General features: G+C 55.8%; 1 protein-coding gene across 1 annotated transcript; it reads right to left on the bottom strand.

Annotated features, from left to right (window-relative positions):
• Window positions 1-1,166: 1,166 nt before the first annotated feature.
• Window positions 1,167-7,887, bottom strand: LOC119848392 (diencephalon/mesencephalon homeobox protein 1-like). Its single transcript, XM_038384153.2, has 4 exons — window positions 6,375-7,887; window positions 3,232-3,414; window positions 2,216-2,391; window positions 1,167-1,863 (listed from the first exon to the last, which is right to left on the bottom strand). Exons 2-4 carry the CDS (start codon window positions 3,332-3,334, stop codon window positions 1,315-1,317), a joined length of 828 nt encoding a protein of 275 aa, XP_038240081.1. The 5' UTR covers window positions 3,335-3,414; window positions 6,375-7,887; the 3' UTR covers window positions 1,167-1,314.
• Between the last annotated feature and the right edge of the window lie 8,419 nt (window positions 7,888-16,306).

Genomic DNA, 16,306 nt, shown 5'->3' on the forward strand with positions numbered 1-16,306 from the left:
CAGCTTGGGCTCTCCAATGCCCTCAGCTGGGAGCAACTTTCACTCGCTTTCCCCTGGGACAGAACCAAGCCCCCAGCCCCGCTCTGTCCGGTTGCTGGCTGTTAGATGCCACGGTGGGAGCTGAACAGATAATGAGAAAATCGGGGGGATCCCCTGGCTGGGGGCGTCTCTATCCTCCCCCTTTATCTGGTAAGATGCTGGTTCCACCTGCACCATCTACCTCTGCTCTGAGGCATGTCCATGGCCCCTGCACCCCTCATCCTGGCACCAGCCTGCCCGACCTCTAGGCTCCTGGGGTGCAGGGTACCGGCGCCCCTCCTCCAGGGCTGACTCAAGCTCCCCCTCTGCTCCAGCCGGCCCAGCCTTTCAGCGCTCATGGCGGAGCCCCCAAGAACAGCTGGGGGACGATTCCTCCTGGGGCTTATCTCTGGGCGACCGATTGAAGTAACAACGTGGTAACTATTGTCCAAGCTCTGCTCCCAGGACTGCAGGATGGGAACTGGCTGCTGCCTTGTTTCACTGAATGGGGGGGGCCCTTCCATTGGCCAACCAACCCTCCAGTAATGAGCTATGGGGCGTGAGCCTCTGCACCACTGCCCCCTGGTGGAGAGAACGGGACCTGCTGCTCTGTGTGTCAGAGGCGCCAGACTGCTGGGAACCTGAACCTCAAAACTCAGGGGAAGCTGCTTCGGAGGGAGCAATGGAGAACCAGGGTCCCCAGCCCCACTATCCCCAAAGGGGCAGGGGGAAGGCGGGGAAGGGTGAACTTGCCCCTCCCCCACTCACACACCCCCTAAATGGGCCCTGGATTCCCCTCCCCACCTCTGGTATCTTCAGAGGTGTCTCAGCTGGTGTCTCTGGGCTCTTTGGGGGACCACTGAGGCAAGGCCCCTCCCCGCACAGCAAACATCAGCACGGTGTGGCTGGCTGCCCACAAATGCTCCAGCAGCAGGGCTGGAACTGTTCATCCCAGTTCCCCTGGGGCCAGAGTGCACCCCAGTCCCTGGGCCCTGCCCTGCCAGCACCATGGGGAGCAGGGGAGAGCCGGCGCGGCCTGGAACCCAGATGCTGGCTAAAGACGAGCAAGGGAGGAATTCAGGCAAGGGGAAGGGCCATGGAAGCCATGCGGGAGGGGATTGAAAACCCATTTTATTGAGACACACAGACAGTCTATTCGGCCAAACCCATGAACGCCCCATCCCCATCCTGCGTCAGCACGGAGCTCGCGGGGCAGGAAACCCCCCATGCCCAGCCATCGCCGCTGGGCTCCTACCCCGGTGGGAGTTCACACAAGCGACGCGACACAGCTGGGTCTCAGCCCAGCCCGACGGGGGCGCTTGCGGGTTCAAGGCAGGTCAGGGTGGGCCCGGTGTGGTGGATCAGGGGGCGGGGTGGTATTTGGGCAAGCTGGTGTGGGATGGGGCAGCCCCAGCCTGCCTGGCTCCTGGCAGGTGTTTGGGTCGCTCCATCCGGCCAGGGACTGTACCCAGCTGGCCAGTAGGGCGGAAAGGGGAATGCCGGCAGATAGCTCAGTCTCAGGTTGCTCCTCGGCCCAGCGAGGCCTCTGCTTTTCAGATCTGTCCCTGGCCACGTCCCCTCCGGAGGCCAAATCCCGCTGGGCACTGGCTGAGGGTCCCCTGGGGGATACCGGGATGGCAGCACCGCACCACCCGGGGCCTTCTTCACAAGGGCCGGGAGATGCTCTGCTCCTGGCGGGCTGCCCTCGGCCACGGGCCGGAGCCTTGGCCCCAGCAGGGAGCGCCCCGCTGCACTGTCTGCCCCCCTGGGGCTCGCCATCTCCCCCAGGTCCGGCCGCTGGCGCTGGCCCTTGCGGAACTTGGCCCGGCGGTTTTTGAACCACACCTGGCAGGGGAGGGACCAAAGGGATGATTAATGACTCAGCCGGTGTCGGCCGGCGGCCTGCACCGTGCACGTGGGATCCACCCGCGCTTGCTGGGGCGCTCTTCCCCCTCAAGGGGGGCACAGAACTACCCAGAGGCATGACAGCGCCATGGTTCCCTGCCCCACACACTCTAGATGGAGGGGGAGATGCAGACCACCCCATGGGGTGGGGGAGGCAGAGGGACCCGAAAGGGTAAATTCCTGAAAGAGCTAGACCCCCCCAGCCCAGCTCCCAAGGGAGCCACTGGCAGCCCAGATCCAGCCCGGTCTGCAGCTCCCCAGGGTGTGGGTGCGGGGCGCCCGTTGGGGTTACCTGGACCCTGGCCTCAGGCAGGTTGACGAGCACAGCCAGCCGTTCCCTGGTCACCGCGTCGGGATAGTGGGTTTTCTCGAAGGCTGTCTCCAGCACCTCCAGTTGGTGGCTGGTGAATGCTGTGCGGCTCCGGCGCTGCTTCTGGGGGATCCCATAGTGTGCTTCCAGCAGGAGCTCTGGGGAGCAAGGAAAGGGACTGGAATGAAAGAACTCAAATCCTCAGTGCAGCGTCAACTGCTGGGGCCTGCTCAGCCACAGAAAAACAATCCTCAGAAAGCACCTCAACATGCTTCACTTGAGCTCATCCACCCACCACTGAAATGCAGCTACCTCTGGGGTAGGGCATGGCAGCTGTTTCATAGCCCACAGTAATGCTGCACAACCAGTTAGAAACTGAAGGAGACTTCTCGGGGCGGATCTGGGCAGGGCCAATGGCATCGCCCATGCTGGAATTTGGCCAGGACACCTGAGTTCATATTCCTGATCCTGTAAAAATTAAAGTGCCACAGGACCTTTAAGGACCTGATCCCCCTTCCTGCCTCAGTGCAGTGCCCCACACATCACGATGCAGCTGGCTCAGACCCCTGTGGCCAGCAGCATGTCTTACCCAGCGGCTTTCCTTGGAGGCTTCCCAGTGACCGGACCCGCCTGAGGCCCAACCATTTATTCCTACTTGGGAGCAGAGCAGGACCCCGTCATCCCGGCTCAGGGAGAGATCTCCAGTACTGGACACTACCCACACGGAGAGGTGGGGGCAAGGCCCAGCTCAAGGGTCCCCATCTGGTACATTTCCTATAAGGAACGTGACTGCAATAGGCTGGGTGTGTCCATGGGTCCTGGCCCTGCGTCCTTAGATCACAGCATCACCGGGCTAAGGCTGCTGCTCCGGCCCCCAGCACTGTCTGGGCAGCTCCCAATCTTTGCTGCAATTCTCCTCACAACCCCGGTAAATTGGCAATGCTTCGCACCACGCCCTGCTCCCCGCAAGCCAGACCCCCACTCCTCGCCCACCCTACCTGCTAGCCGATCCACCACGCTCACTGCACGCAGGGAGGAGGGCTGTGGGGCCGGGGAAGGCAGCAGCTGGTGCAGGCTGTAGTTCAGGGAGAGGGGGTTCATGCTGCCAAGGGTCTGAGCGCTCTTGCTGAGGTAGTACTTGGAGGGGCCCAGCTGGCAGCCGGGGGTCTCACACCAGAGCCCTGGAAACAAAAGGCAGCTTTAAAATATAGTCACCGTAAAGAGAGCAACTCAGCTGCACCCCAGCGGCCGTATGGGGTGGGGGGAGTGTCCGGGGTTATGCCTGGGGGACTGGGACAGCAGGGCAGTGCCTGGCAAAGAGAGGGAGGACAGAGCACGCCAGTGATCTCCTAACGCGGAGATTTGGGCCTCAAATATGTGGCCTGAATTATTGTTTATTCTTTGTATTCCAGGAACATCTAGAGGCCTTGCCCAAAGCTCGGGGCCTGGCGTGCAGGGTGCTGTACACCCAGGGAGAGGGAGACCCTGCCCTCAGGGAGGTGACAGTCTAAATGGATCAGACAGGCAATGGGTGGGAAGGGAAACTGAGGCATGGAGCATGGCTGTGACTTACCCCAGGTCACCCAGCAGGTCACAGCTCACATGTCGAACCCTCAGCTACACACACGTCTATCCACCCTGGCAGTGGATGTCTGTACATACTGCTCCCACGGATGCCCCTTTGTATGGCCCTGTACACACAAACGGACCCTCGCCGTGCCCCTCAGGGTGGGACAGAGCCCCAGAGCCCCCCAGCCAGCAGCTGTGATGTGCTGGGATTCCTGCCCTTGGCATAAATGGCTTCACTCCCCTTTATTTCTGATGCCAACTGTTCTGAACCAATCAGAGTGAGGGGGGCAGTCGGTGTGGAACAAGGCCAGCTGAGAGCAATGCTCCTCACCCACATCCCGTGTTTCTTCCCCTCCCCAAGCGCCCCACATGCTCAGTGCATACGTGGGGGTGAGGGTATGTGCACGTGCATATGTCTGGGGAGCGCTTTGTACCCAGGATCCCTAGTAATATGCCTGTGGACTCCCCAAAACCATTCGCCCTCCCCCCATGACATGTATACACGTAATCCCCCCTTGTCTCAGAACTGCCCTTGGGCATCATTGATTCAGATGATGCTTTAGCCCTGCCTGGCTGTGTGTACGGGAGAGCCCAGGGCTGGCATAGCAGGGGGGCTGTGGGCAGGATCGGACGGCAAAGCTGGGGAAAGGAAGGCCGACACTGCATCTCCCCACTCTGTGCCTGTCTCTAGCCCGCCCAATCCGTCCCCCGCTTTCAGGAGCGCCCAGCTGACCCATGCTGATTACAAAGGGTCGTTTCTCTTGAGGCACATGGGCTGCTCTCTGTCCCACCCTCCCTCAGGCAGAGGGGAGTCCAGGCCCGTGTGATCAGCACTCACCCTGGGCTGGCAGCTCTCTGATCTCCCTGGTGCATCCTGCTTCCTGGGGGCTCTGCTGACAGGGTCACCCCCAAACACCCCAAGGATCCTCCACATCCAACCCCCCGCAGGCTCTCTCACCTCTTCTGACCTGCCCAGGAAGGACACCGGCCTCCTCTTCTCCCCACGACAGAGGGCCCCAGGGCTATGGGGAACCACGGCCAAAACTTCTCCCAACTTCTCTGCCCTGGACAATTTAAAAGGGATCAGCCTGTGCCCCCCTCTGCCTGTTGCAGCCGCCAACCAATGGGGCTGGGGGAAGCCTCAGGCCAGATTAGGGATTTGGTTTTCATCCTCTCCAAAGGGAATCGCAATGGTTTCTACGCTGGGCTCAGCTCTTGGGGGTCCCATTATTCCCCATTCAGGCTGCGGATTAGACGCGGGCAGGGGTGGAAGAATGCAGAGGGTGGAAGAATCCCCTCCCCCTGCACCCTTTTCCTGGTTCGGTTGTTCAGCAGACGGCAGGTGGTGTTGCCTAGTGAACAGAGCAGCTGAGGACTCCTGGGTTCTACTCCACTGGCCTCCTGTGTGACCTCAGGCAAATCACTTCCCCTCCCGACCCCACACACCTCCATGCCTCAGTTTACCCAGCTATGGAATGGGCATGGTGAGCGAGGGGCTGGGAGTTCCTGTCTGCCAAGTGCAGCCTGTAACTGCAGAGCATTGAGATCCTTCCCTGACGGGCTGTGGGGAGAGGGAATTTAAAAGCTGCCCCCAGACTGCAAGGCCCACCGCAGTGGTGGGGCTGGAATGATGTGAGTCCTATCAGGTTCACACACACAAACATGGGGGGACACACACACACAAACACAGGCCATCACAGCTAGTGAGGATTTTCGAGTCGGCTAATCAAACAACAGCCCTTCCCCTTCGCCGCCAGCTTTCCATGCAGCCCTCAAAGCGCTGAATCAGTCTGATGTTTTGCTGTCACACGTAACAGCCCAGCCAAGACCAGGCACTGCTCAGGCCCAGACTGAGACACAGCCCCCACTTCACCCTCTCCCCCCCGGATCTTCCAGTCCACACGGACAAGACTCACTAACTCACTCACAAAGGACTCACTAACTCACTCCTCTCCTTCCAGGCTGGCAGGGGCACCCCAGGTCCCACGGCGAGTTAGCAGACAGTCCAGGAACCCAACGCCCATGCTTCTTAGTCCAGTGCGAACCCCCACACATAGAAGAGCTCACCCAGGTCCCATGAGCCAACTTTTGGCTCATGGAATTTCATACAGAACATTTTGCTGCTTCTTTTTGCATGGTTTTGCACCCCCTGAACAACCCTACAATAACAAACCAGTGTACCCAACCTAGATCCCACAAGCCACCCTACAATAAAAAACAGTTATTCACCTTTTGTCACTGTTGTTCTTCGAGATGTGTTGCTCACGTCCATTCCAATCATGTGTGTGCGCGCTGTGTGCACGGCCATCAGTAAGTTTTTCCCCTAGCAGCACCCGTTGGGTCGGCTGTGGAACCCCCTGGAGTGTCACCTCCATGACACTCAATATATGACCCTGCTGACCCGGTGTCCCTCCGTTCCTTCTTGCCGGCTACTCCGACAGAGGGGAAGGGGGTTTGGAATGAACGTGAGCAACGCATCTCGAAGAACAACAGTTACGAGAGGTGAGTAACCGGTTTTTCCTCTTTGAGTGCTTGCTCATATCGATTCCAATTAGGTGACTCCCAAGCCTACCTGGGCGGTGGGGTCGGAGTGAAGGAAACGCGGACTGTAGCACCACTCCACCGAAGGCCGCGTTGTCCCTGGCGTGCTGGATGATGGCATAGTGCAAGGTGAAGGTGTGCTCCGAGGACCACGTCGCCACCCTGCAAATTTCCTGGATTGGCACCTGGGCCAGAACACTTCTGATGAAGCCTGGGCCCTAGTGGAGTGCACGGTGAGAGCTGGGGTCGGCATCCCGGTCAGCTCATAGCAAGACGTGATCCAGGAGGATATTCTCTGCGAGCAGACTGGGAGGCCTTTCATCCGGTCCGCCATGCTACGAAGAGCTGGGTCGATCTTCTGAATGGCTTAGTGCGCTCGATGTAGAAAGGCAGGGCCCTGCAGACATTGAGGGAATGGGGACCATTCACTGTTCTCGGGGACGAGCATGAGGTTTCGGGCAAAAGACGGGTAGGAAAATGTCCTGGCTGGTATGGAAGTTTTGACATCACCTTGGGGAGGAAGGCAGGGTGTGGTCTGAGTTTCACCTTATCCCTGTGGAAGACCGTGTAAGGCAGTTCCAAGGTGAGGGCCTTCAGCTCAGAGATGCATCTAGCGGATGTAATGGCAACCACGAAAGCTGTCTTCCAGGAAAGATACAGGAAGGAGCTCATGGCCAGTGGTTCAAGCGGGGGCCCCATGAGCCTCAAAAGGACCAGATTAAGATCCCATGCAGGGATGGGCTGACGGACCTGAGGGTATAGATGGTCTAAGCCCTTGAGAAAGTGACCGACCATTGGATTGGCGAAGACAGAGCAGCCAGATGCACCCGGGTTGAAGGCCGAGATTGCTGCAAGGTGAACCCTTCCAGAGGACACCACCAGGCCTTGCTGTTTCAGATGCAGGAGATACTCCAAAATGAGGGACACCGGCACCTGGAGGGGGGGGTGTGGCGCTGGTCACACCAACATGAGAATCTCTTCCACTTCACCAGATACGTGGCCCTAGTGGATGGCTTCCTGCTGCCTAGTAGGACCTGTCATACTTGGTCTGAACACAGAAGCTCTGTGGGGTTCAGCCCTGCAGCTTCCAGGCCCTGAGGTGGAGGGACCGTAGGTCGGGATGGCAGAGGCGACCGTGATCCTGAGTGAGCAGGTCGGGGAGGAGAGGCAGTGTGACCAGTATGTCCACCGACAGCTCCAGCAGCGTGGGGTACCGCAGGGAGCTGGCGAGGCCACTTCGGAGCTACCAGAATCACTCTCGCCATCTCCCTGCAGATTTTGAGCAGGACCTTATGCCCGAGAGGGAACGGAGGAAGGGCGTAGAGCAGGCAACCTGTCCAGGGCAGCAGGAACATGTCCATGAGGGAGCCCGGGCTGCGACCCTGGAAGGAGCAGAACGCTGGGCACTTCCTGTTGCACTGGGTGGCAAACAGGTCGATCTAGGGAAACCCCCTCCATTGGAAGATGGGGTGGATGACATCCGGCCGGAGAGACCACTCGTGCATGTGGAAGGACCTGCTGAGGCGGTCCGCCAGTGTGTTCTGGATCCCTGGAAGAAAGGATGCTACCAGGTGAATGGAGCGGGCTATGCAGAACTCCCACAGTAGAATGGCTTCCTGGTAGAGGGGGGAGGAACATGCCCCTCCTTGCTTGTTGATGTAAAACATGACTTGTTTGGGGGCAAATATCCCTGCCCCCTCCAGGCTGCTTCCTCGGAGGGTCTAACGCCAGAGCCTGGGGTTGGGGGGTGAATACAAAGGGCTGCCCTTGCCACCCAACCAGAACATCTTGTGGCTGCCCACAAGAACCTTTGTGGCTTGAGTCCTTCCCCTCCCACAGCCCAGCCATGGGGTAGCAAAGCAGGTAGAAGTTGGGATGAAATCCTGCCCCCCCCGACCCCTGTTTTAAACAGCAAATCTGTGCTAATTCCCCAGGGTGGCTGGCAGACAAAGGTCCCTTGGCTCCTAATCCCACCTCTCACTGAGGGCCAGGAGATTGTCAAGAAGGGGATCAGCTAATTGATTATTTAGCTCAAAGCTAATTTGCTCTGACAGCCAAAGAGCGGCCGCCAGAATGGACCGGTGCAATTGCTGGCAAAAGCGGCTCACTGGATAGCCACCGTGAGCTAGGTGTAGGGCAGCGTGTGTGGGTAGGAATTGAGAACTGCCCAAGGGGCCGTGGTCATGCCAGACGTGTGAGCAGCTCCAAAGGGCACTTTCGGGGGGGGGGGGGGGCTGTCAAGATATTTGGGGTTTGTGCCTCCCCCAGCTCTGTTGTTATTGAAAAAAGAAATAACCGTGGAGCTTGAAACTCAAATCTATTTCCCTGAGTTCAGTCCCTGCCCTGTCCCCCTGCCCCCAGATGATCAGGTGTGCATTGGTTTGTTATTGTAGGGTCACTCGTGTGTGTTGGGCTGTGCAAGTTGGTTTGCCACCATAACGTTTTCAGGAGAATTAGGCTGAGTATACTGGGTTGTTATTGTAGGGTTGCCAACAAGAAGTAGGCACACATACTCTGGTTTTTGCAAGGTGGCTTGTGGGAGCAATATTGTGCACACTGGTTTGTTATTGTAGGGTTGCTCATAAGAACTAAGCCTATGTACACTGCTTTATTCTTCTTCGAGTGATTGCTCATATCGATTCCAATTAGGTGTGTGCGTGCTGTATGCATGGCCGTCGGAAATTTTTTCCCCCAGCAGCTCCCGTCAGGTCGGCTGTGAAGTCCCCTGGAGTGGCGCCTCCATGGCGCTCAATATATGACCCTGCCGACCCGGCACTCCATCAGTTCCTTCTGACCGCCCGTGACGGTCATTGGAACCGTGGCATCTTGCTTAGCAAGTTCTCCACGTTTCCCTAGCTGATTCTAATAGTAGCTGTTCTTTCTTGTAGTTTCTTTTTTGTTTTGTTGTAGTCAGTAGCTGTTGGGTTGGGGGGTTTTCCCTCCGCCCCGACTGCTTTCCCTTGGGAGGGCCCAAGCCCCTGGGATTCAAGCCCTGCAAGTCCTGCTCTAAGCCCAGTGCAGGTGCAGTCCCAACCCCACCTGGCCAGGTGTACGTTGGAACGGCTGGGTCTCCTCCTCAACGTGGAGAGGTCGACCCTAGAACCAACCCACAGGATGGAATTCACTGGGGCGGTGCTGGACTCCGTTCAGGCACAGGCCCTCCTGCCGGAGTCCTGTTTCTGAGCTATTGCGGGCATCATTCCAGTTAGGCCTTGTCTACACTAGACGGGATCGCCTGTATAACTAGGCTGGGCCGAATTCAGGTCCTACTTTTTCACCATTTTGACGGATATCAAAATTCTGTTTGAAGCTTTTTTTTTTCTGATTTAAATGTTCACACTTGTGCAAAATTATGGGTTTAAAGGATCCCCCTACCCCTGATTTGTATTGATTTAAATGTTCACAGTTGTGGGCAATTATGAGGGGGTGAGATAATAAAGGGGGGAGCAGACAATAATGATTTAATAACAGCAGATGTTGAGATCCAAAAAGTTAACACTTTGTAAATGCTAAAACGCAAACTGTTATCATATGGCAAAATATACAAAGCAAATACCCTTCAATCAAACTCCACTAAGTTCTGAAGCAGTATTTTTCTCACTTTGTCTAGCTGTAAATTTTGACTGTTATTGATGGAAAGATTTTTGTATGTGTTTGGTGAAATCAACATTTTATCTAATCCTGCCAAACCTAAGGAGAGCTAAACCGACAAGCTGTCCTGGTGGAGATACAGCGTTTGCCAATGTAGTTTAAACCAGTTCCCCAAACAGACTCATCTATACCGATAGAAGGACTCGTTTTGCTGGTATCGCTGCATCTCCACTGGGGCTTCTGCTCGCGTAGCTGTGTCAGACAGGGATGTGGAGTTTTTTCCTGTTCCTAACAGAAATAGTTATGCCGGGAAAACTTTTAAGGGTAGACTGAAAATGTGGGTGTTTCTGAGGTCATGGAGTGTCAGAACCAGGATTAGAACTCAGGACTCCCTGGCTCATGTCTCAGTGTACCCCGACACAAAGCAATTACAGCTCGTACTCACCTGACTGAGCCCTCTGTCAGCCAGGTCCTTCCCCACTGTGCTAGCGCTTCTTGTATCTGTCCTTAAAGCTCACTGCCCTACTTCTCTCTGGGTCATAGAATATCAGGGTTGGAAAGGACCTCAGGAGGTCATCTAGTCCAATCCCCTGCTCAAAGCAGGACCAATCCCCAATTTTTGCCCCAGATCCCTAAATGGCCCCCTCAAGAACTCACAACCCTGGGTTTAACCCAATGCTCAAACCACTGAGCTATCCCGCCCCCATAGGGCATAGGGACATAGGATTCCCGGACACTCCTAACACAGGCAGTGCATAAAGTCCTAGAGGACTTTTACTATAGGAATGCGACAACCACAAGGGATTCCCATTGGTACAGTGTCTGGCAATGGCCAGACTGGGTCAGAGCAGGGTCTATCCAGCCCAGGGGCCTGTCTCCAACAACAACCAGAATCAGCTGCTGGAGAGGAAGGTGCTGCGATGGGGTAACCTGCCACCCAGGGACTTTCCCCCATTCCCTGGTACTTAGGGGTCAGCTTAAAAGGGACCATAGGAGTGTAAGAGCTAGCCCTTGTGCTGTTCTATCTGGCACCCTCAGCATCACACATGCAAACACCTCCAGGCCCTAATGAGGCTGAGCTGCGTAATTCCACCCTGGGAGGCAGGGAAGTATTACCCCCACTTTACTGAGGGAAACTGAGGCACAGGACAGCTTGAGTGACTTGCTCCTGGTCACACTAGGAGTTGGTGACAGAGCCAGGAGTAGAAAAATGACAACGGTAAATCAATCTCAGGCTTCAAGGCTTCAGCCAGGTGTCTGCAGTGGTCAGGAAGGAATGTTTTCCCCCAGATGCACATTTGGCAAGCCGTATTCTGAGTCTTTTTTCACCTTCCTCTGAAGCATCAGAGATTGGCCTCAGCTGGAGACGGGACACCTGCGGGGTGGACCCATGCTCTGCGGTGGGACACAGAATCCTCTTTCTAGAGACCTGGCAGCTGGGTCTTGCCCACATGCTCTGGGTCATATTGATGGCCAGCTCTGGGGTGGGGAAGGAATTTCCCCCAGGGTCAGACTGGTAGGGAGCTTGGAAATGATCTGGTCTGAGTAAAGGCTTCAGGGTTAATATAGAGGCTCCGGGTGAAATGCAATGGCCTGAGTTATACCAGACTAGATGGGCGGATGGTCCTTTCCGGCTTAAACCTCTATGAAACCATGAACCCTGGCTCCCCCAGGGCCCAGTCCACTAAACTCATCCTTCCTCCTCTGAACTAGAAAAAATGAAGCCAGACTTTGGGGGGAACCACTGAAAACGAAGGAGCAAGAACCCTGCCTGGGAGGTGGGGGGGTGTCGATGCAGCAGCTTGTCTGGCTGTGAGGAGGGACAGCAGATGTGTTTGGGGCTCCCGCTCAATGGGAAAATGGGCCATGACACACTGGTGTCACTCGGTAAAGAGCTTACCCTCTCCGCCATGCAGGGCAGAGCAGATTTCTCGCCAGCCCCCCCAATTTCTGATCAATACTTTCCCGTCTCCCCCTCCCCTTCTGTCACTTTCACGCCACGGCGTTAGCGGGGCCCCTTCCAGCCGTTCACACTTCTTAAGGGACTGGACAAAACGAGTTGAAGGCTTTTTAAAGACGGGATCGATCATCCCCGCTCACCTCTGACCCTGGGAGCCGGTTGGCTCTATGGAAAGAGGTCAGCTGCACAGACGCCCTGTGAAAGCAGCGCGGCGGGGACCCGGCTTCATGCTGAGCCGGCATTTGCCAGGAGAGCCCCAGCCAAAGCCAGCTCTTTCTTTACCAAAGGAGAAACGACACCCCCCCTCCAATTAACCAACCCAGAGAGGTGACTCCCAGGGCTCTGCAGCGTCTGGGTGCAACAAGGGCCCCGGGAAGTGCTCCATGCTCCCTGCCAGACGAAGGCACTTTGCAAACATTCTCTGATTTATAATCCACTCATTAATCCAATGCTGCCCCCATTTCACAGAGGGGACCAAGGCACCCCGAAAGAACGTGACTCACCTAGGCTCACCCGGCTAGTCGCTGGTAGAACCAAGCATGGATCTCCGAGCTCGCTGGAGTCCCCTGCTTTAAAGGTAGAATCAGTGAATCCACAGTGGTGCACACGGTCTTCGCGAGGGAGCGCACGCCCAAGGTCCAGCCCCAAAGGGACGAGCGGCTACTGCTTGAGCTAAAGCAGCATCTAGTGGGTGGCATCCCTCTGTTAGCTGCTAGCGGTAAAGGGCCTGTGACACACATGATCAGTTCCAATTCCAGGTAGTAGCAGGCCGTGTGTTTCTCTCTCTCACACCCACACCCAATATAGACATAAACATACACCCTGGGCTGCATTTGACCCCCAGCCGATGGTTGCTTTGGTGTGAACGACCACGCGAGGTGCAGGACGAGAGGAAACCAGACTCCATATCCCCCTGGGTGATTGCTAGACAGCATGTGCCCAGCTGCTGGGACTCGGGGGCAGCATTGGCACTACGAAAGGGGAGCAGCACCAACCCCACTGGTCACTTTAAACGAGGGGCAGAGTGGAAATCCAAAACCCCCTTCCCCTTTCCTGCGTCATTTATATTGCACCAGTCACCATAGCGCCCAGAAGCTGCAGCTGAGGAGAGCTCTGGCTGGCCACTTGTCCTTGGCTTGCCAGGGTCAGATTGTCTGTTTATGACAGGTTTCAGAGTAGCAGCCGTGTTAGTCTGTATTCGCAAAAGAAAAGGAGTACTTGTGGCACCTTAGAGACTAACAAATTTATTAGAGCATAAGCTTTCATGAGCTACAGCTCACTTCATCGGATGCATAAACAGATTGTCTGTTTATGGTATTGATCTCCCCCCCGACACTGTAATATTCAGCACCTTGGAGCCTTTTATGTGTTTATCCTCACAGCCTCCCCAGGAGGTAGAGCAGGGATGTAACTGAGGCACCAAGAGGCAAAGTGACTTGGCGAAGGTTACCCAGAAATCTGTGGCAGAGCAGGGCCTCGAATCCAGCTCGCCCAAGTCCCTTGCTTTCCAGGGACACAAACAGCAGCTTGGCCACCACTGAAGTCAGTGGCCTGTGGGCTCCTGGCTTCATCCATGCTTTGGAAACTCTCCTCCCAGATGCACTTTAAAACGATTTTAATTCTCTATGCCCGGTGATTAACCAGGCAGTACACGGCAGTGAAAGCCCGGCAGACAGCACTCTGGCACCAGTGTTCCAAGGGAAAGGAGGGTTAATGACAACCCCAAATCAGATTTCCTTTGAGCAAGGGACATTGTCCCCTTGGATCATGTGCCAGCCCCCCCTCGCCCACCCGCACACACTTCACACTGCAGAGACGAGCCCTGACAGCCCGATCAATCCCCCAGCAGGTTGCTGCATCCGTGACAACCCTGCGGACAGAGGGATCCCAGTGGCACGAATTGGCCAGTAAAGAGGTTACACTGAGAAATTAACTAAAGACAGGCTTTAAGACAGGCTCAGCCTCCCTGATCGATACTCTGCACACGGCGAGGCTCTGGGCCGCGGTGCCCCACGGAGCACCGGCACGACAGGACAAAGGGGTGGGAGGTTAATGCCGGGGCTTCCTGATCGATCAGCTCCATCACCTCTGACCTCGAAGGGAGCCTGGATGCCACTATCAACGGGCACAGACACAGGGGACAAGCGACATCGCCACATCTAGGTTTGTTTCAGCACCTCTTCTCTGAAGAGGAGTACTTGTGGCACTTTAGAGACGAACCAATTTATTAGAGCATAAGCTTTCGTGAGCTACAGCTCACTTCATCGGATGCAGCTTATGCTCTAATAAATTGGTTCGTCTCTAAGGTGCCACAAGTCCTCCTTTTCTTTTTGCGGATACAGACTAACGTGGCTGCTACTCTGAATCTTGTCTGAAGATGACACAAATTCTTTCTCCGAGCCCCTGTGCTGTGTTTAAAGCAAGGCAGGTTGCTCCTGTGGTTAAGCTGCAGAGCCAGGACTCAGGAGATGTGGGTCCAATTCCCAGCTCTGACACAAACTCACTGAGTGACCTTGTATACGTCTTTTAATTTCTACAGCTCAGCTGCCCACCACCAAAATGGGAAGCCTTCCTTTCTCTATTCAAACAGCCAGTTCTTTGGGGCAGGGCCTGGCTGCTGCTGCAAGACACGTAATAAATTATTACAAAGGAGACTTGGAAAAGGGTAGGTAAAGAACTGCTGGGTTTAGGTGTTTTTGTTGGTGCCTTATGAAGAATACAGAACCCTGAATATTTCTGCTCCTGCTTTTTGAACTTAAGAACAGCAGGGAGGTCAGGACTTCCCTTCCCTGGCTCTGCTGGAGGACCCAGAGATATGCATCTTGGGAGCTGTCTCTGTCCTTGCTGAGAGGGGGTTCTGGATGTGTAACAGAGACCTTTGCTCCCAACCCTTACTCAGGCGTTTGAGTTAAAGGGGTTTGGGTAAAAACAAACAAAAAACGACAAAGGGTTTTCAACAGCATGAGTGAGCTTCCCTCCCTCGCCCACTTAATTGGGTTTCGCTTTAACAACCCAACTAGTTCTGCAGCTGATCCAGTGTCCAGTGCGAGACAGGGTGGACCAGGTGTGTGTTTCCAACCCATATCGAGAACAAGAGCCTACTGACCGTTTGTAAAGCAGGACGGGCTGTTTTTCTAGCAGATCTGCTCTAGGAGTTATGGTGGGGACTGGGCAATGCAGGAGATCAAACTAGGTGATCCCAGGGGTCCCTTCTGGCCTTGGAATTTATCAACCTAGCAGCAAACAGAGCAACTTCTGTAACTCAAGGCCTGGGCAGAAGGTCCCAATTCCCGCTGATGACCCCTGCTGACAGGACCAGGCACCTTCAGCATCTAAAGCACCAGCCTCTGCCTTTGAGCTAACAGCAATAGAAGGCTGTTATCCTCTATGTGGATCAGCCACAAGAGGGTGACCGGCCCAACGTCATATATAAAGCAGCAAAAAAGGGCAGAGACTGTAACCCTGACCGACCTACCCACCCTCACCCCAGGGACATGCTTTTGGTCTCACACTTCCGTACAATCGGCTTCCTGGAGAGTCAGCCAAGAGCGACATGCAGACCTGGCCCAGGGCTTGAAAAGCTTCTCCTTAGGGAATAGGGGAGCCGGAGGGTTTACTGCCAGTCCATAAAGGCTGAGAAGAAGAGGTGAGACACAGACACAGGGGAGGGCTGAGCTCGAGGTGAGCCATGGCTTTTATGGCCCCCTAATTAACCAGTGGTATTACCAAAGCCTTAATGAGCGTGTTAAATAAACCGCATTGCCGGTGAGGTCATCTAATGGCCTATCATTTTTAATTTGACCTTTTTGCCTTAACCTTTTCTCAGCACTGAATCAGCCTCCTGCACCAGCACTTTAATTCCTCCCCCAGTTGGGAGATTGATAGGGCAGGAGTAAGGGAGCATGGTCGAGGGGCTGGAACAGGAGCAGGAGCTCTGGGGTGAAGACTCCTGGGCGCTCAGCCCAGCTCTGGGGCTAGGTGGGAGCTCGTGGTGAGCACAGGGGAACTGGGAGGAGGGTGTGGACTGCCAGGCCGGACTCCTGGGTTCTAGTTCCCACATTGGGAAAGAGTGTGGCCGGACTCCTGGGTTCTGCCCTGAGATCTGGGAGAGATGCAGGGGGCTGGGAGACAGTGTGCTGCATAGCGCCGCTGGCCTGGGGACCCAGGCTGGTTTAATGGCCCAGCAAGTGCGTTGAGATCATTGGCTGACAAGGGCAATTGCTTTGGCCTTGATGCCGCAGGGTCTGGTGCGAGGCACACGCTGGCTGTGTTACACAGGCACAAGTGCCTGGTGGGTGAGTCTCAAGGCCCTGGCACACCGTCTCCCTATGGCCCAGAGTAAAATCAGGGCAGGGCCTAGGTGCAGGAACCTTAGGCTACAGCTGCACTGAGCTCCACCCTCCCTTTGTCCC

The sequence above is a fragment of the Dermochelys coriacea genome, chromosome 25 (genome assembly GCF_009764565.3).
Source record: "Dermochelys coriacea isolate rDerCor1 chromosome 25, rDerCor1.pri.v4, whole genome shotgun sequence".
NCBI lineage: Eukaryota > Metazoa > Chordata > Testudines > Dermochelyidae > Dermochelys > Dermochelys coriacea.